The 22,915-nt window shown below is 53.8% G+C and overlaps 1 protein-coding gene across 3 annotated transcripts in view; it reads left to right on the top strand.

The window, feature by feature from the left end:
* Window positions 1–22,915, top strand: part of SDK1 (sidekick cell adhesion molecule 1) — a 622,975-nt gene that overhangs the window by 495,264 nt on the left and 104,796 nt on the right. For all 3 annotated transcript variants that reach the window (XM_061153768.1, XM_061153766.1, XM_061153767.1), the window contains exons 18-22: window positions 4,431–4,546; window positions 7,032–7,224; window positions 11,504–11,602; window positions 16,970–17,161; window positions 19,421–19,542. In XM_061153768.1, coding sequence (XP_061009751.1) covers window positions 4,431–4,546; window positions 7,032–7,224; window positions 11,504–11,602; window positions 16,970–17,161; window positions 19,421–19,542 — 722 coding nt within the window. The remainder of the gene's footprint in view (window positions 1–4,430; window positions 4,547–7,031; window positions 7,225–11,503; window positions 11,603–16,969; window positions 17,162–19,420; window positions 19,543–22,915) is intronic.

Genomic DNA, 22,915 nt, shown 5'->3' with positions numbered 1-22,915 from the left:
TCTTGGGCTTCCCTTATGGCTCAGCTGGTAAAGAATCTGCCTGCAATGCGGGAGACCTGGCTTCGATCCCTAGGTTGGGAAGATCCCGTGGAGTAAGGGAAAGACTCCCCACTCCAGTACTCTGACCTGGAGAATTCCATGGAGTCCATGGGTTCGCAAAGAGTTGGACACGACTGAGCGACTTTCAGTTTCACTTTTCCTTTAGTCACTATTGGAGGTTCAATTTTGTCAAACAAGTTTTCTAAATCGATTAAGATGATCATGTTTTCTAAATTCTATTGATAATGGCAAATTACCCTGATGAATATTCAAATGTTGAACCAGCCTTGTGTTTGTAAGATAAACCCTACTTGAATTAGGATAAATTGTGATTTTTACATATTTCTTAATTTGATTTTTCTAGTATTTTATTAAGGATTTTTGCATCTATGTTCTCAGGCCTGTAGTTTACTTTTCTTTCTTTTTATGTTCACCTTTTTCTGATTTTGGTGTCAGCTTAATGCTTTAGAAGGTCTTTTATTTCCTTCTTCTTCAAATGCTTAGTAAAATTAACCATTGAACATTATATGCTTAATAGTTTTCATTTTTGGAAGTGTTTAATTTTCTATTCAAATATTTGATAGCTATTTGACTACTCAGGTCATCTAGTTCTTCTTGAGTAGATTGGAAGTGTGTTTCTTTAAAGACATTTGTTCATTTCATCTAAGTTGTTGACTTAATGAGCATGAAGATACTCAAAATGTCCTTTTATTCTTTTAGCATCAGTAGAGTTTATAGAGGTGTCTCCTGTTATTGGTGATGTTGGTAATTTGCAATTTCTATTTATTTTTTATCAGTCTGGCTAGAAGTTTATTGATTTTTAAAAGAACAGCTTTTGGATTCATTGTTTTTTTTTTTTTCTATTATTGTTTATTTTTATTTCATTGATTTCTGCTCTTTTTCTTCACTATTTTACTTCTTTTTAAATTTTCTCTTGTAGGTTCTTGAAGTTGAAGTTTAGATTCTAATATAAACATCTAAAGGGTGTTTATTCAGTTCAGTTCAGTTGCTCAGTCGTGTCCGATTCTTTGCAATCCCATGGACTACAGCACGCCAGGCTTCCCTGTCCATCACCAACTCCTGGAGCTTTCTCAAACTCATGTCCATTGAGTCAGTGATGCCATCCAACCATCTCATCCTCTGTTGTCCCCTTCTCTTCCTGCCTTCAATCTTTCCCAGCATCAGGGTCTTTTCCAACGAGTCAGTTCTTCACATCAGGTGGTCAAAGTATTGGAGTTTCAGCTTCAGTATCAGTCCTTTCCAATGAATATTCAGGACTGATGTCCTTTAGGATGGTTGGATCTCCTTGCAGTCTAAGGGACTCTCAAGAGTCTTCTCCGAAACCATAGTACAAAACCATCAATCCTTTGGTGCTCAGCTTTCTTTATAGTCCAACTCTCACATCCATACATGACCACTGGAAAAACCATAGCTTTGACTAGACAGACCTTTGTAGGCAAAATAATGTCTCTGCTTTTTAATATGTTGTCTAGGTTGGCCATAGCTTTTCTTCCAAGGAGCAAGCATCTTTTAATTTCATTGTTGCAATCACCATCTTCAGTGATTTTGGAGCCCCAAAAAATAGAATCTCTTACTGTTTCCATTGTTTCCCCGTTTATTTGCCATGAAGTGATGGGACCAGATGCCATGATCTTACTATTTTGAATGTTGAGTTTTTAAGCTAACTTTTTCACTCTCCTCTTTCACTTTCATCAAGAGGCTCTTTAGTTCTTCTTTGCTTTCTGCCATAAGGGTGGTGTCATCTGCAAATCTGAGGTTATTGATATTTCTCTGGGCAATCTTGATTCCAGCTTGTGCTTCATGCAGCCCGCCATTTTCACATGATATACTCTGCGTATAAGTTAAATAAGCAGGGTAACAATATACAGCCTTGATGTACTCCTTTCCCGATTTGGAACCAGTCTGTTGTTCCATGTCCAGTTCTAACTGTTGCTTCTTAACCTGCATACAGGTTTCTCAGGAGGCAGGTCAGGTGTTCTGGTATTCCCATCTCTTGAAGAATTTTCCACATTTTGTTGTGATCCACACAGTCAAAGGCTTTGGCGTAGTCAGTAAAGCAGAAGTAGATGTTTTTCTGGAACTCTTGCTTTTTCGATGATCCAGCACTTTCGAATCCCCAAATTTTGGTATGTTGTGTTTTTCCCTTTTATTAAACTAAAAATGCTTTCTAATTTTCCAGGTGATTTCATCTTTAACTCGTGGGTTACTTTGAAGTGTGTTCCTTAATTTACAAGTTTTTAGGGACTCTCCACGTATCTTTCTGTTGTTAATTTCAAGTTTAATTCTGTTGAGTCATAAAAGACACTTTTTGTGATTTCAGTTATTTTTCACTTGTTTAGATTTGTTTTGTATGACATATATATTTCAAATATGTCCATCTCAGTTAAGTTCCACGTGGGCTTGAAAAGAGTGTATAGTCTGTTGCTCTTGGGTAGATTTCTAAGTAAATATCCTGTGGATCAGATTCTGTGTGGAGTTGTCTGGCCTTGAAGATCCTTACTGATATGCCTTGTCTGCCTTTATTTGTTTTTTGTTTTTTTGATGGAGTGTTGAAGTCTCCACCTATCCCAGTAGTTTTGTCAGTTTTGCCTTCTGTACTTGGAAGCGCTGTTGCGTCCACATTCAGGACTATTGGGTCGTCTTGATGGACAGATCACATCATCATCATGTCACGTGCTTCTTTATCGTCAGTCTTATTGCTTGGCAGGATATTTACTTTGAGATTAATGTAATGACAGCAGATTTATTTTAATTAGTGTTTTCAAGTCTTTTTTCCCATTCTTTTACTTTTAAGCTATTTTAAAGGGGGGGGGGGCCCTCTTTTCTCATATTTCAGACACTGTGACCCTGTAGGCTCACGAAAGGGTAAGACTTTACCGTTTGTTCAGCTTTTCCTCATGTTTGATGGGTGTGCTTCCCAGCGGCCTACACCCTCGGCGCAATAATGCCTGTGGCCGTTTTCAGTCCACAACTTCAGGCTGGTGCTGAGTGGGAAGTGAGGAGGACAGTCTTCCTGGTGTCGTATGGAGGGAGGGTCCAGAGACAGCGCAGCCAGAGAAGACGGGAGCGGATGGGCGACTTGGAGTCTGGAGTGGAGGGCTGGGAGGAGGTGAGTCTTTCTCATCTCTGCTGGATGACATGAGATTTTGAAGAAGAGCATAATGAAAGCTGCAGTGATTTTCAACAGGACCATGCTGAGTCCTCTCACGTGTTCTGTGCCAAGAGACGCGTGTCTCTGTTTCTGCTCCTGGAGCCAAAGGATCCTCTGGGATTTGCTGTCTTTCCTTTGAAACAAGTTCCTAAAGAACCAGGATCTTCCCATGTGTCCTGCAGAAAGTTGGACGGCACAGCCAGCAGGCCTGTCCCCTCTGCAGAGACCGTCCTTCAGAGGGCGGCCGGGTCCCTTCTCTGCCATTTCCAGAAGCCCGCTGATTTCCCCCTGCCCTCCGTGTACGCTGTCCACCTCTGCGTCCAGCGTCCAGGGCCATCCCCACAGGGACCCGTCCACCTTCTGAGCCCCCTTCTCCCCCAGCACCCATGTCCAGCCACGCTCGTTAACCTCTCACCACTCACCAGGTTTCTCATCATCGCATGCCTTTGCGGACTCCATTTCCCCCGATGTGAACGCTTTTCTCAAGGCCTTCCCGCCCTGGAAGGTCTGCCCTGTGTCCCAGCCCTGGTGTGGTGCCTCCTGAAGCCTTCCGCTCGCGCCTGGAGCAGAGGCTCCGCCTGTGTGTGCACGAGAGGGAGCTGCCTGTGACAACGCAAGTTGAAAGTGAGCGGCTCCCCAGGAATGTGACTTCCTTGGAGGCCTCTGGGCAGGCACGTAATTGGGCTCAATAGCTCTTCAATAAAAGAAATGGAAAGTGGAAATTTTTTTAATGGTGGTTTCTATGGCAGACAAAGAGAAATTTAGCCTCTGAATGGACAAGTCAGTACATGTGAAAAGGGATTTTTTTTAATCTATAAAGGATAACTGGGCTTGAAAACAGAATGATATATAACAGGGGATGCAGAGGCCTAGATCAAACCTTGCCTTGATCTCAAATGCTGGCTAACTGAAAAAAAATCAGAGAAAGTTTCTGTTTGCTGTCTATCTTGAGACCCCTGGGAAAGGTTCACCCATGGGTTGAGATGACCTGGTCCACTCTTCTGCCTGTGCCTTTAAGAATTCTCCAACAGAAAGTGAGGGGTAGCCCAGCTCTTTCTTGTTGTAACATCACGATTAGCTGCCAAAACCGTGCAACACCCTCTGGGTTCTCAGCGCCGAGCATGCGGGGGGGTCGTGAGCGGCAGCTCAGGGCCTCTTCTCTCCCCTCCCCCACCCCACCTCCTGCCGGCATCCTGCTGCCCCCGCCTCCCTGGAGCAGTGCCGACCGCACCCCCGCAGAACGTGCAGGTGGAAGCCGTGAACTCCACGACCATCCAGTTCCTGTGGAACCCTCCACCTCAGCAGTTCATCAACGGCATCAACCAGGGATACAAGGTACGCCTGGGGCCACGGCCAGTGAGGGGCCGTCCCAGCATCGTCACGGTCTTATGATCGGGAGGGGCCCCCCGCACCTCGTTTCATCAGGAACCCACGGCGTCCAGTTACAGATAATGTTGACCTGGGCGGGGTCTCCTTTCGTCCACGGTCTTATCATCAGCCACACTGACTCATAAACTCTAATGACTGGTTGTCCACAGGATGGTTCATGGGAGTTCCCCAGTGGTCCAGTGGTTAGCACTCTGCGCTTTCACTGCCACGGGTGCAGGTTCAATCCCTGGGTGGGGAACTAAGATCCTGCAAGCCATATGGCACAGCCAAAAAAAAAACCAAAAAACAAAAAAGGATGGTTCAGCTAGGACTGAGCAACGTTATGAGAAAGGCTGTCCATTTAAAATGACCGGTGGGAGACCCGTCCTGGCAGATTGGAATCAGCACACGCACGGACCGCTTCCTCCCGGAAGGGGGGCCTCTCTGAGGAGCGCAGAGGGCGCACCTGAGTGAGGCTCCTACCGAGTAACGATGAGGAGGTGCGCCCTCGCTGCTGCAGGACGAGTTCCGTGTGTGGAGCCAGACCAGCTGACCGGGGCCCCTCCCTGGGCTGCACGGAGACGCGACGCGCTCCTGCCTGCCCTGTGCCGTGTCTCAGCTGCAGCCTCTGGCCTTCAGGGCGGTGTCTGCATGCAGTTTCCAGAGGCACCGCTCTCCTTTCCTTCTGGATAAGCATCTCCTTCTTGGGGCTGGGAGCCCGCCTTCATTTTCCCTGCAGTGTGGTGTATTCACACATCTTCTGCAGTAGCAGCTCAGCCCAAGGGTTCCACCTAGTTTGCTTAAAAACTTGATGATTTCAGATTCAGAGAGTGTTATTTCCTCAGAACACAGTTCATTTCTGCCCCCCGCCCCCCGGCTCCCGATTTGGAGTCAGCTTACTAAAACACTTGTTTTTCACTAGGAAGATAGGCATAGTTGAAAATTTGTCCTGTCTTTTCTTTTCTCCCAGAGGTAGCTACAGTCAGACGTTTCTTTGAAATCATATTGGTCAGTAAGATCTTACTGGCAAGACCGGGGCATTCATTCAGTGGCTTGGTTGTCAGCTTTCTCTTCTACATAAACATGCTCCTTGTCCTGTGGTGTGTCCATTTTCAGACCTAGCTAGCCCTAGAAGTGTTTGGTGTCAGAGGAGTTAAAAGTCACATTCATACATAATGTGGCCAAAACATTAAAATGAGTTCCTTGGGAATATGTATTTATACTCTATTTCTGGTGACTCAGGTGGTAAAGAATCTGCCAGCAATGCAGGAGACTCAGGTTCGATCCCTGGGTCAGGAAGATCCCCAGAGAAGGAAATGGCAACCCACTCCAGTATTCTTGCCTGGAGAATCCCATGGACAGAGGAGCCCGAAAGGGCCATAGTCCATGGGGTCATAAAAGAGTCGGACACAACTGAGCGACTAACACTTTCACTTTCATAATCAGTCTCCCCAAATCCATTTTTAGAAAATCAGCATGAGATAAATTATACATCATTAACATTATCCCCATTGACCTTGGGCTTGCCTCGTGGCTCAGACGGTAAAGCGTCTGCCTGCAGTGCGGGCGACCCGGGTTTGATCCCTGGGTCAGGAAGATCCCCTGGAGGAGGAAATGGCAACCCACTCCAGTATTCTTGTCTGGAGAATCCCATGGACAGAGGAGCCTGGTAGGTTACAGTCCATGGGGTCGCAAAGAGTCGGACACGACTGAGCAACTTCACTTTCTTTCTTTCTTTCCATTGAACTGAGGACTTCTTTTTGAGTCAGAGTACATGCCCATCCAGAAAAAAATATTTGTATTGATGTTTCATTGTACAGATCCATTCAGATAACAGGTAATGTCATCTTTACTTCTTAATATTAAATATATATATATATATATGTTCTGTATAACAGGTAATGTCATCTTTACATCTTTATATTAAATATATATATATATGTTCTGTAGCATGTGTAAGTGAAGTTGAAAGTTTGAGAAGTGTCTTTTTTCCCATTGTGAGTTAGAGTAGTTTTTTATATACATGTGTATAAAATGCACATAGAAACATACATGTGCCCAGTTGCTCAGTTGTATCCAACGCTTTGTGACCCCGTGGACTGCAGCTCACCAGGCTCTTCTGTCCATGGAACTCTCCAGGCAAGAATACTGGAGAGCATTGTCCTCTGCTTCTCCAGGGGATCTTCCCGACCCAGGGATCAAAGTCACATCTCCTGCATCTCCTGCATTGGCAGGCGGAGTCTTTACCAATGCGCAGGCTGGGAAGCCCGTAAATATACATATTTGTACTCAAGAAGTCTATGAGATATCTTTTAAAATCAATATTTTTCAGTGAGATTTTAGAATGACTTTGCCTTCTTCAAAGACATATTATCGCAAAATAAAATTTTGGTGCAGACTTGAGGGTGAAAGTATGAAATTAAATCTCTTTTTCAACCCCATTCCATCCCAGCTTCTGGCTTGGCCGGACGATGTCCCTGAAGCTGTCACTGTCGTCACCATCGCTCCAGATTTCCACGGAGTCCACCATGGGTACATCACCAACCTGAAGAAGTTTACCGCTTACTTCACGTCAGTTCTGTGCTTCACCACCCCCGGGGACGGGCCCCCGAGCACGCCACAGCTCATATGGACGCATGAAGACAGTGAGTGCCCTCTCCAAGGGTCTCATCAAGACCCCTCAGTCATCAAAGAGGTTGGGGCCGCTGTCATGCGCAGCTTAGCTTCGTGTGGTCTATGGGGTGTGGGTGAGCCAAGAGAAATAAGCTGGGAGCTGACCAGAGGCGTCCCGACGGCTCAGTTAAGACTGGTAGACGGAGCCGTCTAGGCACTCAGGACCACGGAAGGACTTCCCGCAGGGCTGTGGCTCGAGGGGTTTCAAAGCTCCGTCTGGAGGTTCCGTGGTGATGGACTAGAGGCAAAGGTGATGCAGTCTGGGGAGAAGGCGGATTATCATGACAGCCTGTATCCCAGACGCGGGGCTCACACTGGGGGAGACCTGGAGACGTGTCACAAAGAACCAGGGGCTGGTGAGACCCGGGCGGGGGTGGGGGTGGGTAGAAGGGGTCCTCCAGGAGGACTCCGCAAACTTCGGCTCGGGTGATGGGTAGGTGGTGACGACCACAACCGGAATGTGAAGGCAGGCCCAGGGTTGGGACGCGGGGCTCAGTCGGGACCCGCTCATGTCGAGGCAGCAGAGGGCCTGAAGAAGCAGGTCGGGAGTCCAGCGGTTAGCGACTGTGGCCGTGCTCTCCAGGAAAGGTTGGGGGCTATAACTGAAGCGTGTGGTCTCACCACAGATGGAAAGGCTTGAAAACAGTGCTACCTCAGGGCGTCTGAGTATGAGGTCCTTGGCAGTTAAACCACCCAAGTGGGTGCAGTCACTTTGGGGCCCGGGGGCTTCAGAGAAACAGGAGGCTGACTGGGCTCTGGCCCCGCCATGTGCAAGGAGGCTGGTTGGAGACTGCCTGCCGGGGGCACGAGCGGGGGGCCCGGGGTGGGGGGCTCTGGAAGAGGAGGAGGTCTGCTTGCAGGAAGGCCCCTTCTCCCCTGAAGGAAACACAGCTGGTCTCCTTTACAACCGCAGGCGGGTGGGGAGGGGAGCCCCCCGCCCCCATAGTTGAGGGAGGTGGCAGTGAATTCTCAGAGCGTCTATCGGGCACCCCTCGTGGCTCTTCATCATTTGGACATTTCCTTCCATTTCATTATTGAGAGAAGAGTCCAGGGCAGCATCTCAGCTCCAACCACAGCAGGTCCAACTGGACATCGGGCTTTACTTTCCAGAGGACACTTACTAAAAATAACAAGCGGCAAAAGCAGGGAACTTCTTCAGATAAATGAGGGAAGAGTCCTGGCTGAATTCTTTACTTAAAAAGCTGTGTGGTTGCCAGTTAGACAGACACAGCAGACATAAGACTGAGCAAACTCCGGGAGACAGTGGAGGTCAGGGGAGCCTGGCATGCTGCAGGCCATGGGGTCGCAAAGAGTCAGACACGACTGAGTGACTGGACAACGACAAAGACAGACACAGACAGTGCAGAAACACCTCATAATGCCGGGCAGCCAGGGAACAGGACCTTCAAGGCCCCAGGCCCCGTGTTAGTACGGAGGAGAGACGAGAAATTTCTTGAGAGTTGAGAAAAGTAGCAGTGACATCATCTTTTTAGGATTTTCTAACTGAACCACCATTTTCTGATAGAAAGGGAGCCTGTCGGTCCTACCTAGAAAGACAGAGCATCCGTGTAGGCGTGGACAGTCTCCCTGAAAGAGGGGGAAAGTAGGGCTACTGTTGGGCTTCCCAGGTGGCGCTAGTAATGAACCCGCCTTGCGGGAGACATAAGAGATGCGGGTTCGATCCCTGGGTCAGGAAGCTCCCCTGGGAGAGGGCATGGCCAGCCACTCCAGCATTCTTGCCTGGAGAATCTCATGGACAGAGGAGCCTGGTGGGCTGCAGTCCACGGGGTGCAGAGTCAGACACGACTGCACTACTGAGCACATACGGGGCTGCTATCAGCTCTGGGGGTGCAGCCTTTAGAACAGGACCTGGGGCCCTGCATGCCAGCAAAGTGGCCCCCATCACCCCACAGTGACGACGCAGATGGCGCCCTGGTTAGTTCTGCACACGCAGCGGGCCTCCTTCTCCAAAGCTCTAATGAAATAAGAACTGTGGGGAGGGGGTGGGGGGTGGGCAGTGCAATAGAGAGGAAACAGAATATAAATTTAAGCCGAGACGCTGCCAGCTGGTTCCAGCAGAGCTAGAGGACAAGCATATTTGGGCAGGAATCCAGGAAGCAGAAACACTGAGAACATAAAAGGAGCAAAAAGCTTTCTTCACTGTTCTATCGATCGAAAAAAAGAACAAGTCAGTTCAAAAATCCGTCAGAATGTCTTTCTGGAATCTTAGAATTGGAGGAGGATGAGATGGTCTTGACAGCCATCCTATTTTACCGTGTTCCACACTCAAAAGAGTGAAATTTGTCAGAGTGTGTGAGCTTATCCATAAAGAGTCTTTTGAAAGTTTCGCCCAGATGAGTGAATTTGCTGAGGCTGTTATCATTTTTTTTTTTAAATCACGAGGTGTGTTCGGAGGCTTTGTCCAAGTACCAACTGGGTACCAGGCGTGGAATTCACCTTAAAATCCTGCTGTCTCTACAAGGTTGACAGTGGGCAGAACAGGGCTGAGGCTGGTCAGCTGGAATCCCTGAGCTCGGCCCCTGGACAGACACCAGGCACCCTCGATTTCGTGCTCTCCTGTTTTAGGCTGAAAAAGCTGCGCTTTCTTATTGTGAGAAAGCTCTCTGAGCGGCCTTGCCCAGAGGTGTCCAGGGGAGGCCAGTGGGAACCTGGTTCCCCGCCCGGCGAGGAGCACCCTTGTCTCCGCTCCGAGCCTGCCTCTGCGCCTCCTTTTCCTCCCCCTCACGTGTCCGCTGCGCTTCTCCTGAAAAAGGGCAGGGGGTGCCTGGGGAGGGGGGGGCGCACGCCACCGCAGAGAGGTTGGCGGAGCAGGACTGGTGAACTGCAGGCCCGAGGGGTGCCCTCCAGGTGCCCCACGATGCCTGGCTCGGGGCTCAGGACGCAGGGGACCCCCACTCTCCCCCCCTCGCCGGCCCCCACCCTGTCTGACCGCTGTGCTCCAGGGTCTCCTTTCCCACCTGCCCCCCCCCACCCACGGCATAGAGGGGGACCTCACGGGCACGTGTGACCCGTCACTGTGGGCATTGTCACCCGTCACCTCTTCCCACCTCCTGGGGAGGCGGCCCCGAGGGGACCGGGTGTGGGGGTGCTGGAGCACTCAGCCTGGAGGAGCTGAAGCAGGCGATGGGCTCAGAGCCCCCTGGCGGCCCCTGCGGTCCCTCCAGGGCAGGCAGGAGACCCGGGTGCCGGACCCAGCTCCAGGCTGGCCCCCGCGCATCCCTGCTCTGAGCCTGGCGTGGAGTTCTCCCGCCGGAGAAGCGGGGCGGGGTCAGAGCAGACTCCTGACGTGCCTCTGGGTCTGAGAGTCTGGACCTGTTTAGCTCACGTCCTGGCCTTTCAGGCCTTTTCTCTCCGGCGCTTTGCAAAGCGACAGTAAGCTCTTCTTAGAAACGGCTCTATGTTCTGATGGCATGGTAACTGACAACTGGTAACAACGGCAGCCACGTCAGTCAGCGTTTTTGTGGTGCCGGGGACATGCTGACCGCTTTCGTGTTTTATTACATTTTTTCTCACAATTACCTTGCAGCGTGAGTTACTTTTGTATTCCCTGTTTCGCAGATGAGCAAACTAAGGCTTAGCCACCCTAAGGACCGCAGAGCCGGCCGGCAGGGGACCAGGCTTCTGCCCGGCCGAGCCCGGCGTTGAGCCAACGGCAGCTCTGCTGCGCTGCGCTCCTGCCTTAGGAGGAGGCTATGGTTAGGGAAACTCTAGGGAAACATGCAATCGTTGCCGGAAATTCCTCACGCCTGCCCTGCCCCTGGGCTCCCTGGGAGAGTAAGTGCAGGTTACAGCTTAGATCAGGCTAGCAGGCATTGGCCCGCGACCAGGTATGGCGGGCCCGGCCTCCTGGCCCCACACAAGACAGACACACAAGACTGCAGAGGCGTCAGGGACGCTGGGGTCAGCAGCAGCCTTCAGGGTCCAACCACCCGATTGTTCAACTCGATCCGATCGGGAGAAAGAGAAGGGATCGCGTCTGCATCTCCTGCTGCTGGTCTCTGCAGTTCTTGGCAAGGCCAGGGTGAGGCCGACAGAGAGCGTGCATGTGACCGTAGCCCGGTCCCCTCTGACACCTCAGACCCCGTCCTTCTGGGTTTTCTCTGGCTTTTCCTGAGGGCTCTGACCTTGGTCCCGGCTCCCGCCTCCTTCCACAGATAGACTGTTCCACACCAATCCAACTGGAGAGAATCAGGCCACATGCTAACAGATGTCTTTGGTTCTCATTTCCAGAACCAGGAGCTGTGGGCCACCTGAGTTTCACAGAGATTCTGGACACATCTCTCAAGGTCAGCTGGCAGGAGCCCCTGGAGAAAAATGGCATCATTACAGGTAAGGGTCTCTGTGGTCAGAAAAAGGAGAAACAAGTCTGCCCCACACAGTGGGATGGACACAGCTCCAGGCGCCACGGCTGGCAGCACCCAGGTGCCCACGGCCTGCAGGGTGACTGGCGCGGGGCCAGTGGAGGAGGGAGGGACCCGTCCCGGGGGCCTCGCTTCGTGCGGGCCCCCCCTGGCCAGGCTGCAGCCTCCGGGTGTGGAGGCTCGGTCTCGTGGGCTTGTTGAACAGGCCTCTGACATGTCTGCCCAGGAGACTCGTGCCCCAGGTGTGTCCCCTCATGGGCTGTAATCTCGTGGCCGTGCAGGGAGGTGACAGCTGAGATCACGGAGGTGTGACGGCTGAGGAGGCTGGGGCTGGGGCGGGCAGGGAGAGCCGAATGCAGGCGGCATGATGGGCGCCTCCCCCCACCCCCCGGTCCCGGAGAGCAGCCAAGCCACACCTGTCCCCTGCCCCGGATGCCAGGCCCCCGGGGCGCAGCTGCAGGTGAGGGGCGTCCACGGAGCAGGGACCGCCTCCCTCTCCTGCAGTGTGGTCTCAGGGGAACGGCTTGATTTCATTCTGAAGAAGAGGCTTCTGAAGAACGTTCCAGGTTATAGGGCTGAATTTCCACTTAAATCACGTCATCCAGACACAGCACGGGGGTCGGCCCAGGCTCCCCGTCCAGGCCCAAGGGAAGGCTTCACGTCTTTGCTTCACGTCTTCCCGGGGACTGTGCCGCCGGCCAGGGGAAGGCCGGAGGGTTCCGCTTCCTCAGTGGTTAGGTGCAGACAGCTTATCCCGGCAAGTGAACAGCCATTTGAAAGAAGACGCGTTCATTGAAAGAGGAATGTTTGCAATTCCTTCTTAAGTAACCAGTTAGCTCCCAGTGGGATGCGTGCGCCATGGGCACTGCCCAGCTTCTCCAGCTTGGGATCCGAGTGGACCCCGCCCGCCTCCCGAACCTCCTGTCCCACGCGGTGTTCACACGGTTCTGTGTCCGCATCTCTCTAACCACTGGAAGCGCAGCAGAGACGGGGCGAATTCGAAGGCTTGCGGCATGCTCTGATCCTGGGATTGCGACTGGCTCCAGCCGCAGGTTCAGGTGGGGCCTCAGACACAGCCCCCCCGCACACAGCCCGGGTTCTGTCCCTGCGCTGAGCTCCCCGCTTCTCTCCCGTTGCTCAGGAAACCTCCTGGTGCCAGCCCGCCCTCTGCCTACCTGCAGGGTGCCCTCGGCTCACCTGCTTCGACCAGACCCCCTACAGAGGGGAGTGCTCCGATCCAGAAGCTGCCATTAGGGGCACCTTTGCGCCAATGCCGCCTCTGACCCTCACTTTTAAATAGATTCATGAATCTAGATCTGCCCTCAAGAAGCTGTGAATTAAGTCCAGGAAGGGGGAAATTCCCTACTGAAATCAGACCTCCAAAGCCCAGTCTGCTCATACTCTGAGGCCTTTGGGCAGAGGACACAGTGCTGCATGTGTAGGGAAGACGCCCTGCTGTGGCCGGGAGTGGAAGGCATGAGACCAAGGCGGGCAGGCCTGGAGCAGAGGAGGGCGGTCGCCCAGAGGAATCCAGTTTCCTGTGGCTTTAAGCTGCGCAAAGCAGGGAAAACAGACCAGCGAGAGGGAAGCAAGCCCAGAAGCACCGAAAGCTGAGCAGCGGCCCCCACGTGGAAGAAGTCCTTTCGGTTCAGCCCCGTGGGGACATCTGTGACCCGAATTAGCGTGAGTTAGAGCTGCAGCTGCCGCTGACTTCAGGGGGACCGGGGCACAGGGAAGGCAGACCTTTCACCTCCCTTGGCTCGGCCCTGAGGACCCACAGAAAAGGGGTAAGTTTCGGAATCCTGGCCCGGATGCCTTGATGGACAGACTCCACCGGAAGGCCTCCCCGCTGACAGTTGCAGCCTCGGCCCCACCCGGGCCCTCCTAGCACCCGCCTGCCTCTCCCTTCCAGCGTCTGGCCTTGCGGGAAATCCACGGGTATCAACCCCCTCACTCCCCGAGTGGAGCCCACCTCCCCAGGCTGGGCGCCTGCAGCCGACACTCCTGATTGATGATCATCAGTTCCTACAGCTAATAGGGCTTAATGAACCCAATTTCGTGTTTTATTAAACAAATACTTGCAGTCACCGGCAACAGCTACTGTTTGTCATGGAACTTGGCCTTTGCAGCTCTGGCTATTCAGAGCAGGCCGTCCTGCCCTGGGCTGGAAGCAGGTCTGCAGTGGTGGCTCCGAGGGTCAGCGTTTCAGGCAGATGCTCCGCTCCAACCACGCCTCCCTCGGGGGCCGTTGTCCCTCATGGTCTGCTCTGTCCTCACCTCGCCCCCCGACTCTGTAAAATGGGCTGCAGGGGGAGGGGGCCTTCCCAGAGGCCGGACCCCAGCTTCAGTGTCCCCACTGTCACCCCCCAGGACCCCTGCCTTCTGTGGGACCCTCCCTGCCCTGGATGCTCTGCTCAGACACGCAGGGCAGCGCCCCTGGATGGACTTGGTTTCCTGTGGGGCACGCCAGCCGCACCCCAAAGGCCTTTTCCAGGCTGAATGGAGAGAATTCTACCAAGTACAATAAAGAAAACCATGTTTGTGTTTGTGGGCAAAGCTGGCCTCTGAAAGCCCCTTTCAGGAAGCGTCTACAGGGCACCAGGTACCGTCCCTCCGAAGCCGCCCCATCAGTGCTGGTCAGAGAAGCTGCCGGGCAGACGGCGCCATAACATCTAGCCCTGCGGACAGACGGCGCCATAACATCTAGCCCTGCGGATGGGCCGCTCTGTGGCCCAGACGCCCCGTAGGAGACTGGATGCCAGGAGCTTCCCTGAAGTGCCTGGAAGGAGTCAGTGGGAGGTGGCAGGGGCGTGGGGCGCCCCGCGAACTCCGCCCGGGCTCCCCCTGTGCAGGCAGCATCCCCACAGTCCCCGCCTAAACGTTGATTTATGAGCAGGAGGACGCAGACAGACAGCTCGCAATTGGATGCACTGCTCTCTCCTGGAGAATTTACTTCAGCTCAACAGGGAGTCATTTCTGAAGCCCCTCTGGTCATTAGTCTCACTTAGGCAGCGTTTGGAGCAGGTAGAGCACACCCTGGGTGGGGGGTTCTCTCCCTCCTCCCGCCCCGGCCTGAGGAGCACTCCGGCCAGGCCTGCCTGCACGGGGCCTCGCCCACCACGTGCCCACACTCCAGGCCTCTGTGCCGGGCGTTCAGGCCAGCCTGCTCTCGCTGGCCTTTGCCACGCCCTTTCCCGAGCATGTGAGGGCCTTCCGTTGTGCGTTTGGCTTCACTTGTATCCACGACAACAGCCGCCCACCAGACTGTCCGCTGCGATGCCATGGAACCCCGCTAATTTTCTGCTAAGGGTGCTGGAAGCGCTGTGTTTGGGCTCCAGGTTGCCATGCAGAATAAGATGCTATATTTTAGTAAATTTTGATGAAGAACAGCTTCTAGACAAAGAAAACTGTCTGGTGGACAAGGTGGCGACGTTGACGGCACACATAAGACCATGAGTGTGTGACAGCAGCCTTCTGGCCCAACGTGTGTGGGGCCGACCTGAGCCTCGCGGGGTGGGGGCCCCTCGGACGACCCCCAGGCCGGGCACGCCTCCCTGGCCTGCTGTGGGCAGCAGGGCTCCCAGGGGCCGGCGGGCTGGGAAGGCGATGAGGAGCCACGGCCTCGGTCCCCTCCTCCGTGAGGCAGGGCGATGATGCTGCAGCCTCAGAACGCCGTCCCAGGCTGAGTGAACTCACGCGCGTGGGGCGCTCAGGGCATCGCAGGAATGTCATGGACACGGCATGTGTGAAGCTACCGGTCCTCACTGCCCGGCCCCTGCCGGGTGGTCTGGTCTTCACTGTACAGCTAGTCCCAAAAGTCTGACTCGGCCAAAAAGAACGGATGGATTTTAGCGCCTTGGGGTGTTCCTGCCTCTGCGGGTGAGGGAGGGCAGGGGTCAGGGCAGGAAGCGGGGAGGAGGCTCTCGAGTCTGGAGTGAGCACCGTCCTCTGTGCGGAGGAGAACGGAGAGCAGAGGGGGCCCGGGAGGCAGCCGGGCCGCAGGCCTGGCTGGAGTCCGTGGTTCACGTGGGCCCGGGGTGGGGACCCGGCGGCCGGGAGTGCAGCTCAGGTAAGCGGGGGCTGCCGGTGTGCGGCAGGGACCCCCTCCGTCCTCCACGGCCTGCTGCCCCAGCCCCCCAACCCCGGCAAGGGCCGCCCCCCGCCCGCGGAGGCCGGCAGGCTGTGGGGTGGCTGACGGGCAGCGGCTTCTAGCGTTATTTTTTTTCCAAAGTGCTGAAGTCCCGAGACGCTCTCCTCTAAATTCTTGCTTACCTGCAAGTGCAAGTCTCTCGCTGGATTTATTGCTTCATCAGAGTGAGGAGGAGCCCAGAGCCTCCCGGCGCTTCTGTCCCCGGGCTCACGACCAGAGACAGAAGAACAGCGCTCTCAGCACTCCGCCGCGGCTGGGGAGCCCTCCATCAGCGCCTCTGTCCTCGGGGATGTGCCGCGGTGTCCTGTAATCACAGAACATCCCCGCACGGGGGCTGACTCAGGGCTGCCTGGGTCTTTTTTCTGAGCCCCAGATCGCTATGGGCCCCAGGGCTGAATGAATTGTGATCCTCAGGCCCCGACGGATGAACTTGAGCGTGGGAGTGGGGGGTGGGGGGTGGGGGGAACCCGGTGTCGCTCGGAAAACAGGCTCAAGAGGGAGGCAGGTCGAAGCAACGCTCGTGCCTGGGCAGGGGAGAAACTTTACGGCAAAAAGCGCTTTATCAATCATTTTATAAGGGGAAAGTGGCGGCGTTTCCACAAATTAGTTGCAAGCCAGGAGCAAGCCTCTGATTTAGGGCGCCATGTGATGAAAATATCGGCTTATAAAAATGGAAATGCGGATGAAGCGCGTGCATCTTCTGACGAAAGAAGGCTGCACAGAGGACCGCAGGCCAGCCATCCTCTGTCAGCCCCTCCCTCCGCCCCCAGCCCCTCCTCCCTCTGCCCCCAGCCCCTCCTCCCTCCTCCCTCTGCCCCCAGCCCCTCCTCCCTCAGCCCCACCCTCCTCCCCAGCCCCTCCTCCCTCCTCCCTCAGCCCCTCCCTCCTCCCCCAGCCCCCCTCCCTCCCCTCCCAGCCCCTCCTCCCCCAGCCGCCCCCACCCCCACCCCTGTCCTGCCCTAGGGCCCGAGCTGGCGGAGACCCCAGCCCCATCCTCCTGCCGCCCCCCGTGGGTGGGGTGCCCAGATGGAGGGCCCGGCCTGAGTCTCGTCCCCATGGGCCCTGGACTGGCGGCCTGGCTGGGCTCCCCGCTGTTGTCAGAGCCCTGAGATGACCTGGGGGCGCCCACCTCCGCCCTGGCTCCCGGGACCCCAGGACTGACCCTGTGCCCCACCTGCTTTCCAGGCTATCAGGTCTCCTGGGAGGTGTACGGGCAGAGCGCCTCGCGGCTCACACTCACCCTCAACAGCTCGACGCTCGAGTACAAGATCCAGGGGCTGTCCTCCCTCACCACCTACACCATCGACGTGGCGGCCGTCACCGCCGCGGGCGCCGGCGTGCCCACCTCGTCCACCATCTCTTCCGGGGTGCCCCCAGGTCAGTACGCTCAGGCCCTGCTGTCCCCGCGGCCGTGCTCCCCGGGCCTCGCTCATGCTCCGAGTTGGTGGGCGTCTTTGTGCAGAAGTCACTGGGGGCCTTTGAAAGAAGGGTGTCAGCCCTGGGCTGGGATGGTCGGGGACCAGTGAATTACTGCAGTTAAGACCAAGAGGCACAGAACTATCCCCTCAGCAAAGCAGGGGGAGTGTGGGTCTGCAAGACAGAGCAAGACGGTGGGGAGGAAGCGGGCAGGGAGGGGTTGCAGTGAAGGTCGGGGAGCGCGTGCACCCCGGTGGGGCCTTCCTGGAAGTCAGATTGTCTCCCTAAACGTTCACACTCACTCCAGCTTCGGAAATTGCACTCAGCTGTTTCTCTCCAAAGTTTACATTTAAAATGAAAGCGTTTTTCCCAGGAATTCACCGACACACAGGCGTGAGAAAACGTCGTGGGGCCATCGATTCAGTTCTAAACCAGAGACCTTGTGCTCCCCGGAAGCCATCTGGTCGCCTCCTTGGGTCTCTGAGAAAAGCAGGACGGCCCCAAAGACTCAAACCAGCCGTCATCCCCGGAGCCCTCTCCTCGGGGAGCCGGGAGCCCCTGGGGTCCCGAGACACAGCTGTCCGTCCCCTGACGCACAGTCACCACCGGCCTCTCTCTCGGGCAGGGCTTCTCACACTGTCCTGTGCGTCCATCTCCACGCCCCCCGTCTGTGCTGGGCCAGCTCCCACATGGCCACCCCCTGGGTGTGGGCAAGGCTGCAGAACTTACCCCGGGACGCGCTCCAGGTAGCGCCCACGCTGCTGGCCGGGGGCCTCACTTGAGCCGATCCGATGTTTTCTCTAAGGCACCTACCTAAGACACATGTCCTTTCTTAAGAAGGAAGTCTTTGGCTTCCAGAGAGATTCACATATTCCACGCACACAGCAGCTCCCAAAACACACATTCAAAGGTTAGGACCCTAGTAACTAGTGACAATGAGACGGCGATGATGCCATGTGAGTTAATTCGTTAGAACCGGCTAATGGGCAGCGGCCAGGGTAACATGGAGCATCCCTGGGCGACCAACTTGTTCCCTGGATGGTTTGGACACCATCCAACCGGGGCCTGGAAGTGGCCAGCTGACCTCACCTCCAAGCGGCCTCGGTCCCAGCGTGACTGTGACCAGCACTACCCCGGATGCAGAGAAGGGCTGCGGGAGTCGGGCCCAGCCGCGCCGAGTGGACCTGACAGCCTGGCTGGGCGAGGCCAGGGTCCCCAGGAGCCGGGGGTCTGTCCTGGGTCACACCGAGAAAAAGCCCGTGATGACCATCACTTTGGGCTATGATCCATTTGCGGTGCTTGAAGTTGACATCCATTCATGACTGGAGAACCAGCTACAGAACCCAGAGAGCTGACAGATATACAGAAAAGAGTCCCTTCTCCTTCGATTTAAATAGTCTCCTCTCCAAGTTCACTAAACGTGACGTGGAAAGGACCCCTGAGAGCCCAGCGACGCGGCGTGTGCCAGCACTGAGCCATCACCAGAGTGGTCCTGTTGCCCCCGTGAGAGACCTGGTCTTAAACACCCCCAACACAGCGAGTCCAGACGTCATCCCTCGGACCCGGCGCATCTGGGAGCCTTTCCTGACACTGGTGTCCTCTTTCGTTCCTTCATTGCGTCCCGCGGTCTTTCTCGAGCAGTTTTCAGTTGCCCAGTAATGTCAGAGCTCTCCCTGTGAACCCACAGCATCTCACTTTCTAGTGGGGCAGGCTCCCGGGGGCAGGCCAGGGGGTCAGCCTGCAGAAGGGCCTCTGTTCAAGGAGGAGGCTTAGCCACAGCCAGCCGCAGACGCGGGGCCACACGCAGAGCCCACCTGCCCTCGTTCAGTTGCCAGAGCATAAGACCACAGGCAGACGGGGACCAGTTCTGCACTTTCACCTGAGTCCGGTTGTCTTGGAAACCAGAGCCAGGAAGCCTACGGCTTGGGACCCGCTCACCTCCCATTTCAAGCTGCCCGGAGATACTCGGGGTGCACACTCCCTCCCCATCCTCTTTCGAAGGCACCAGGTCATTGTCAGAAGGGAGACGGACACTCAGCCCTTTGTGTTCTTTGAGGATCCTTGGAAGGAACGCTGTGCTTCTCACTCTGGCAGTTGTAAAAATAAACCCTGTCTTGGTGTAAAGACCTGTTGAGAGTGGTTGTTGCTGACATGTTTGATACCTTTGCTGAGCTGTAGCAGGATTTAAATCTCCACCTTCCCTCTCTCTTCTATGTCCAGAACTTCCTGGTGCCCCATCCAATCTGGTCATTTCCAACATCAGCCCCCGCTCGGCCACGCTCCAGTTCCGACCGGGGTATGACGGGAAGACGGCCATCTCCAGGTGGATCGTGCAGGGACAGGTATGGTCGCCCTGAAGCTGAGAGCGGCAGTTCCTGTAGAGTAAGGCGGGGCCTGGAGGTGACAGGCAGTTCAGTGATGCCTCTGCGGGGTAGATGAGCCCCTGGCTAGAGCAGCCTTGGGTGGTTGGGGGGGCAATGGTGTTTGGAGGAGGAGAGCCGGAGTCTGGAGTGGCTGGTTTGCCCGGGGCAGACGTGGGAACAAGAGGGAACACAGGGTACTAGGCTGGACTCTTACTGGATAACGGAAGAAGGGATGGTGGGGGTGCACGTTCAAGTCACGGTTCAGTTCAGTTCAGTCGCTCAGTCGTGTGAGTCGTGTAACTCGTTGGGACCCCGTGGACTGCAGCACGCCAGGCTTCCCGGTTCATCACCAACTCCTGGAGCTTGTTCAAACTCGTGTCCATCGAGTCGGTGATGCCATCCAACCATCTCATCCTCTGTCGTCCCCTTCTCCTTCTGCCTTCAATCTCTCCCAGCATCAGGGTTTTTTCCAGTGAGTTAGTTCGTTGCCTCAAGTGGCCAAAGTATTGGAGTTTCAGCTTCAGCATCAGTCCTTCTAATGAATATTCAGGACTGATTTCCTTTAGGATGGACTGGTTTGATCTCCTTGTAGTCCAAGAGACTTTTAAGAGTCTTCTCTAACACCACAGTTCAAAAGCATCAATTCTTCGGCGGTCAGCTTTCTTTGTAGTCCAACTCTCACATCTGTACATGACTAATGGAAAAACCATGACTAATGGACAGGGAAGCCTGGCGTGCTGCAGTCCGTGGGGTCGCAAAGAGTCGGACACGACTGAGCAACTGAACTGAACTGAGTGGAAAAATCATAGCTTTGACTAGACGGACCTTTGTTGGCAAAGTAATGTCTCTGCTTTTTAATATGCTGTCTAGGTTGGTCATAACTTTCCTTCCAAGGAGCAAGCATCTTTTAATTTCATGGCTGCAGTCACCATCTGCAGTGATTTTGGAGTCCAAGAAAATAAAGTCTGTCACTGTTTCCATTGACTCCTCATCTATTTGCCATGAAGTGATGGGATGATCTTCATTTTTTGAATGTTGAGTTTTAAGCCAGCTTTTTCACTCCCCTCTTTCACTTTCATCAAGAGGTTCTTTAGTTCCTCTTTGCTTTCTGCCATAAGGGTGGTGTCATCTGCATATCTGAGGTTATTGATATTTCTTCCAGCAATCTTGATTCCAGCTTGTGCTTCATCCAGTCCAGCATTTCATATGATGTATTCTGCATATAAGTTAAATAAGCAGAGTGACAATATACAGCCTTGATGTACTCCTTTCCCGATTTGGAACCAGTCTGTTGTTCCATGTCCTATTCTAACTGTGGCTTCTTGACCTGCATACAGATTTCTTAGGAGGCAGGTCAGGTAGACTGGTATTCCCATCTCTTGAAGAATTTTCCACATTTTGTTGTGATCCACACAGTCAAAGGCTTTGGCACAGTCCATAAAGCAGTAGGTGTTTTTCTGGAACTCTCTTGCTTTTTCTGTGATCCAGTGGATGTTGGCAATTTGATTTCTGGTTCCTCTGCCTCTTCTAAATCCAGCTTGAACATCTTGGAATTCTCAGTTCATATATTGTTGAAGCCTCGCTTTGAAAATTTTGAGCATTACTTTGCTAGCATGTGAGATGCATGCAATTGTGCGGTAATTTGAACATTCTTTGGCATTGCCTTTCTTTGGGATTGGAATGAAAACCGACCTTTTCCAGTCCAAGAGGCAGTGATCAAGACTGTCCCGAAGAAAAAGAAAGGCAAAATGGTTATCTGAGGAGGTCTTACAAATAGCTGGGAAAAGAAAAGAAGCAACCGCGAAGGAGAAAATGAAAGATATACCCATCTGAATGCAGAGTTCCAAGGAATAGCAAGGAGAGATAAGAAAGACTTCCTCAGTGATCAATGCAAAGAAATAGAGGAAAACAACAGAATGGGAAAGACTAGAGATCTCTTCAAGAAAATCAGAGATACCAAGGGAACATTTCATGCAAAGATGGGCACAGTAAAGGACAGAAATGCTATGGAGCTAACAGAAGCAGAAGATATTAAGAAGAGGTGGCAAGAATACACAGCTGAACTATAGTAGAACTATACAAAAAGATCTTCACGACCCAGATAATCATGATGGCGTGATCACTCACCTAGAGCCTGACATCCTGGAGTGCGAAGTCAAGTGGGCCTTAGGAAGCATCACTACGAGCAAAGCTAGTGGAGGGGATGGAATCCCAGTCGAGCTATTTCAAATCCTAAAAGATGATACTGTGAAAGTGGTGCATTCAGCGTGCCAGCAAGTTTGTAAAACTCAGCAGTGGTTTAGTATAGGTTCCCCCAATTTGATGGTGTCGTTGGTGGAGATTTTTCTTTTAATTCTTTATCACAGTGAGCTACGGAACAGACTAAGACGATCGTTTGGTACAGTCGGAATGGACGAACCTCCATTCACTCAACAATGTTTATAGCATGTATTTATCTCCAGGCCCCAGTCTAGCGTGAGGTACTCAGCGGTGAGCAGAAACGGACGCCGTCTGTGCAGTCAGGGAGGGAGGTTCTGCCTCAGGGGAAGGGCCTTCAGGTTGCTGGGAAAGCAACAGGAACTTCCCCTGTGAGGACGGCATGGAGGACAGACGGCTGGAGTGCGGGACGTAGGGAGCAGCTGGGGACCGGTCACGGGGAGCCCGAGCGTCCTTCTTAGGAGGACTTTGCACTTGACTCAGAGCGTGATGGCAAGAGAACAGGACCCACAGGGCTCATGCATCAGGGGGAGGGTCCCACCGACCTCCGTGGATCCCACCCGCCCTGACGCACCTTGTCCAACCCAGAGCATAGCGAACTGATGCCAAGCCGCACGCCAAGACCCTTAGTGTCCTCAGCAAAACCCTGGTGGTTTTCATGACTATGCTTGTGCTCTGTTGCAAGAAAATTCGATCCTGGAAATTTGGCCATAAATCAGGGCATGGATTCATCTATGTCTTCAAAACTTTCATTAAGCAACCATTTCTGGAAGCCTCTGCAGGATCCTGACAGTGGGCCAGCTAGTTGGAACCGATCGATCAGTACGGCTGGAACAATTAATTACTTGGGAAAGGATCACTGAAAAAATACATCCCCGGGAAGCGAAAACCGAAACAATGAAAGCGAGCTTGAAAACGCATCAGAGAAAATAAAGGAGGAAAACCGTGGTCCTTCCTGGAAAGCAGAGGCTCAGAGTCGGCCAGACAGAGCTGGGCACGCGCTCCAAGGAGCACAGAAGCCAGGAGTCCGTCCTGACTGTTCCTGGACAGCAGTACCGCCGGGCACAAAGGGCAGACGCTCCTCAGGGTGGGCGTCAGGCCAGGCGGGACGGCGGGAGTGCAGATGCCACCTCTG

The sequence above is a fragment of the Dama dama genome, chromosome 10 (assembly GCF_033118175.1).
Source record: "Dama dama isolate Ldn47 chromosome 10, ASM3311817v1, whole genome shotgun sequence".
Lineage (NCBI taxonomy): Eukaryota > Metazoa > Chordata > Mammalia > Artiodactyla > Cervidae > Dama > Dama dama.
The sequence above is the reverse complement of the archived record's forward strand: the minus strand, read 5'-3'. Positions and strand labels throughout refer to the sequence as shown.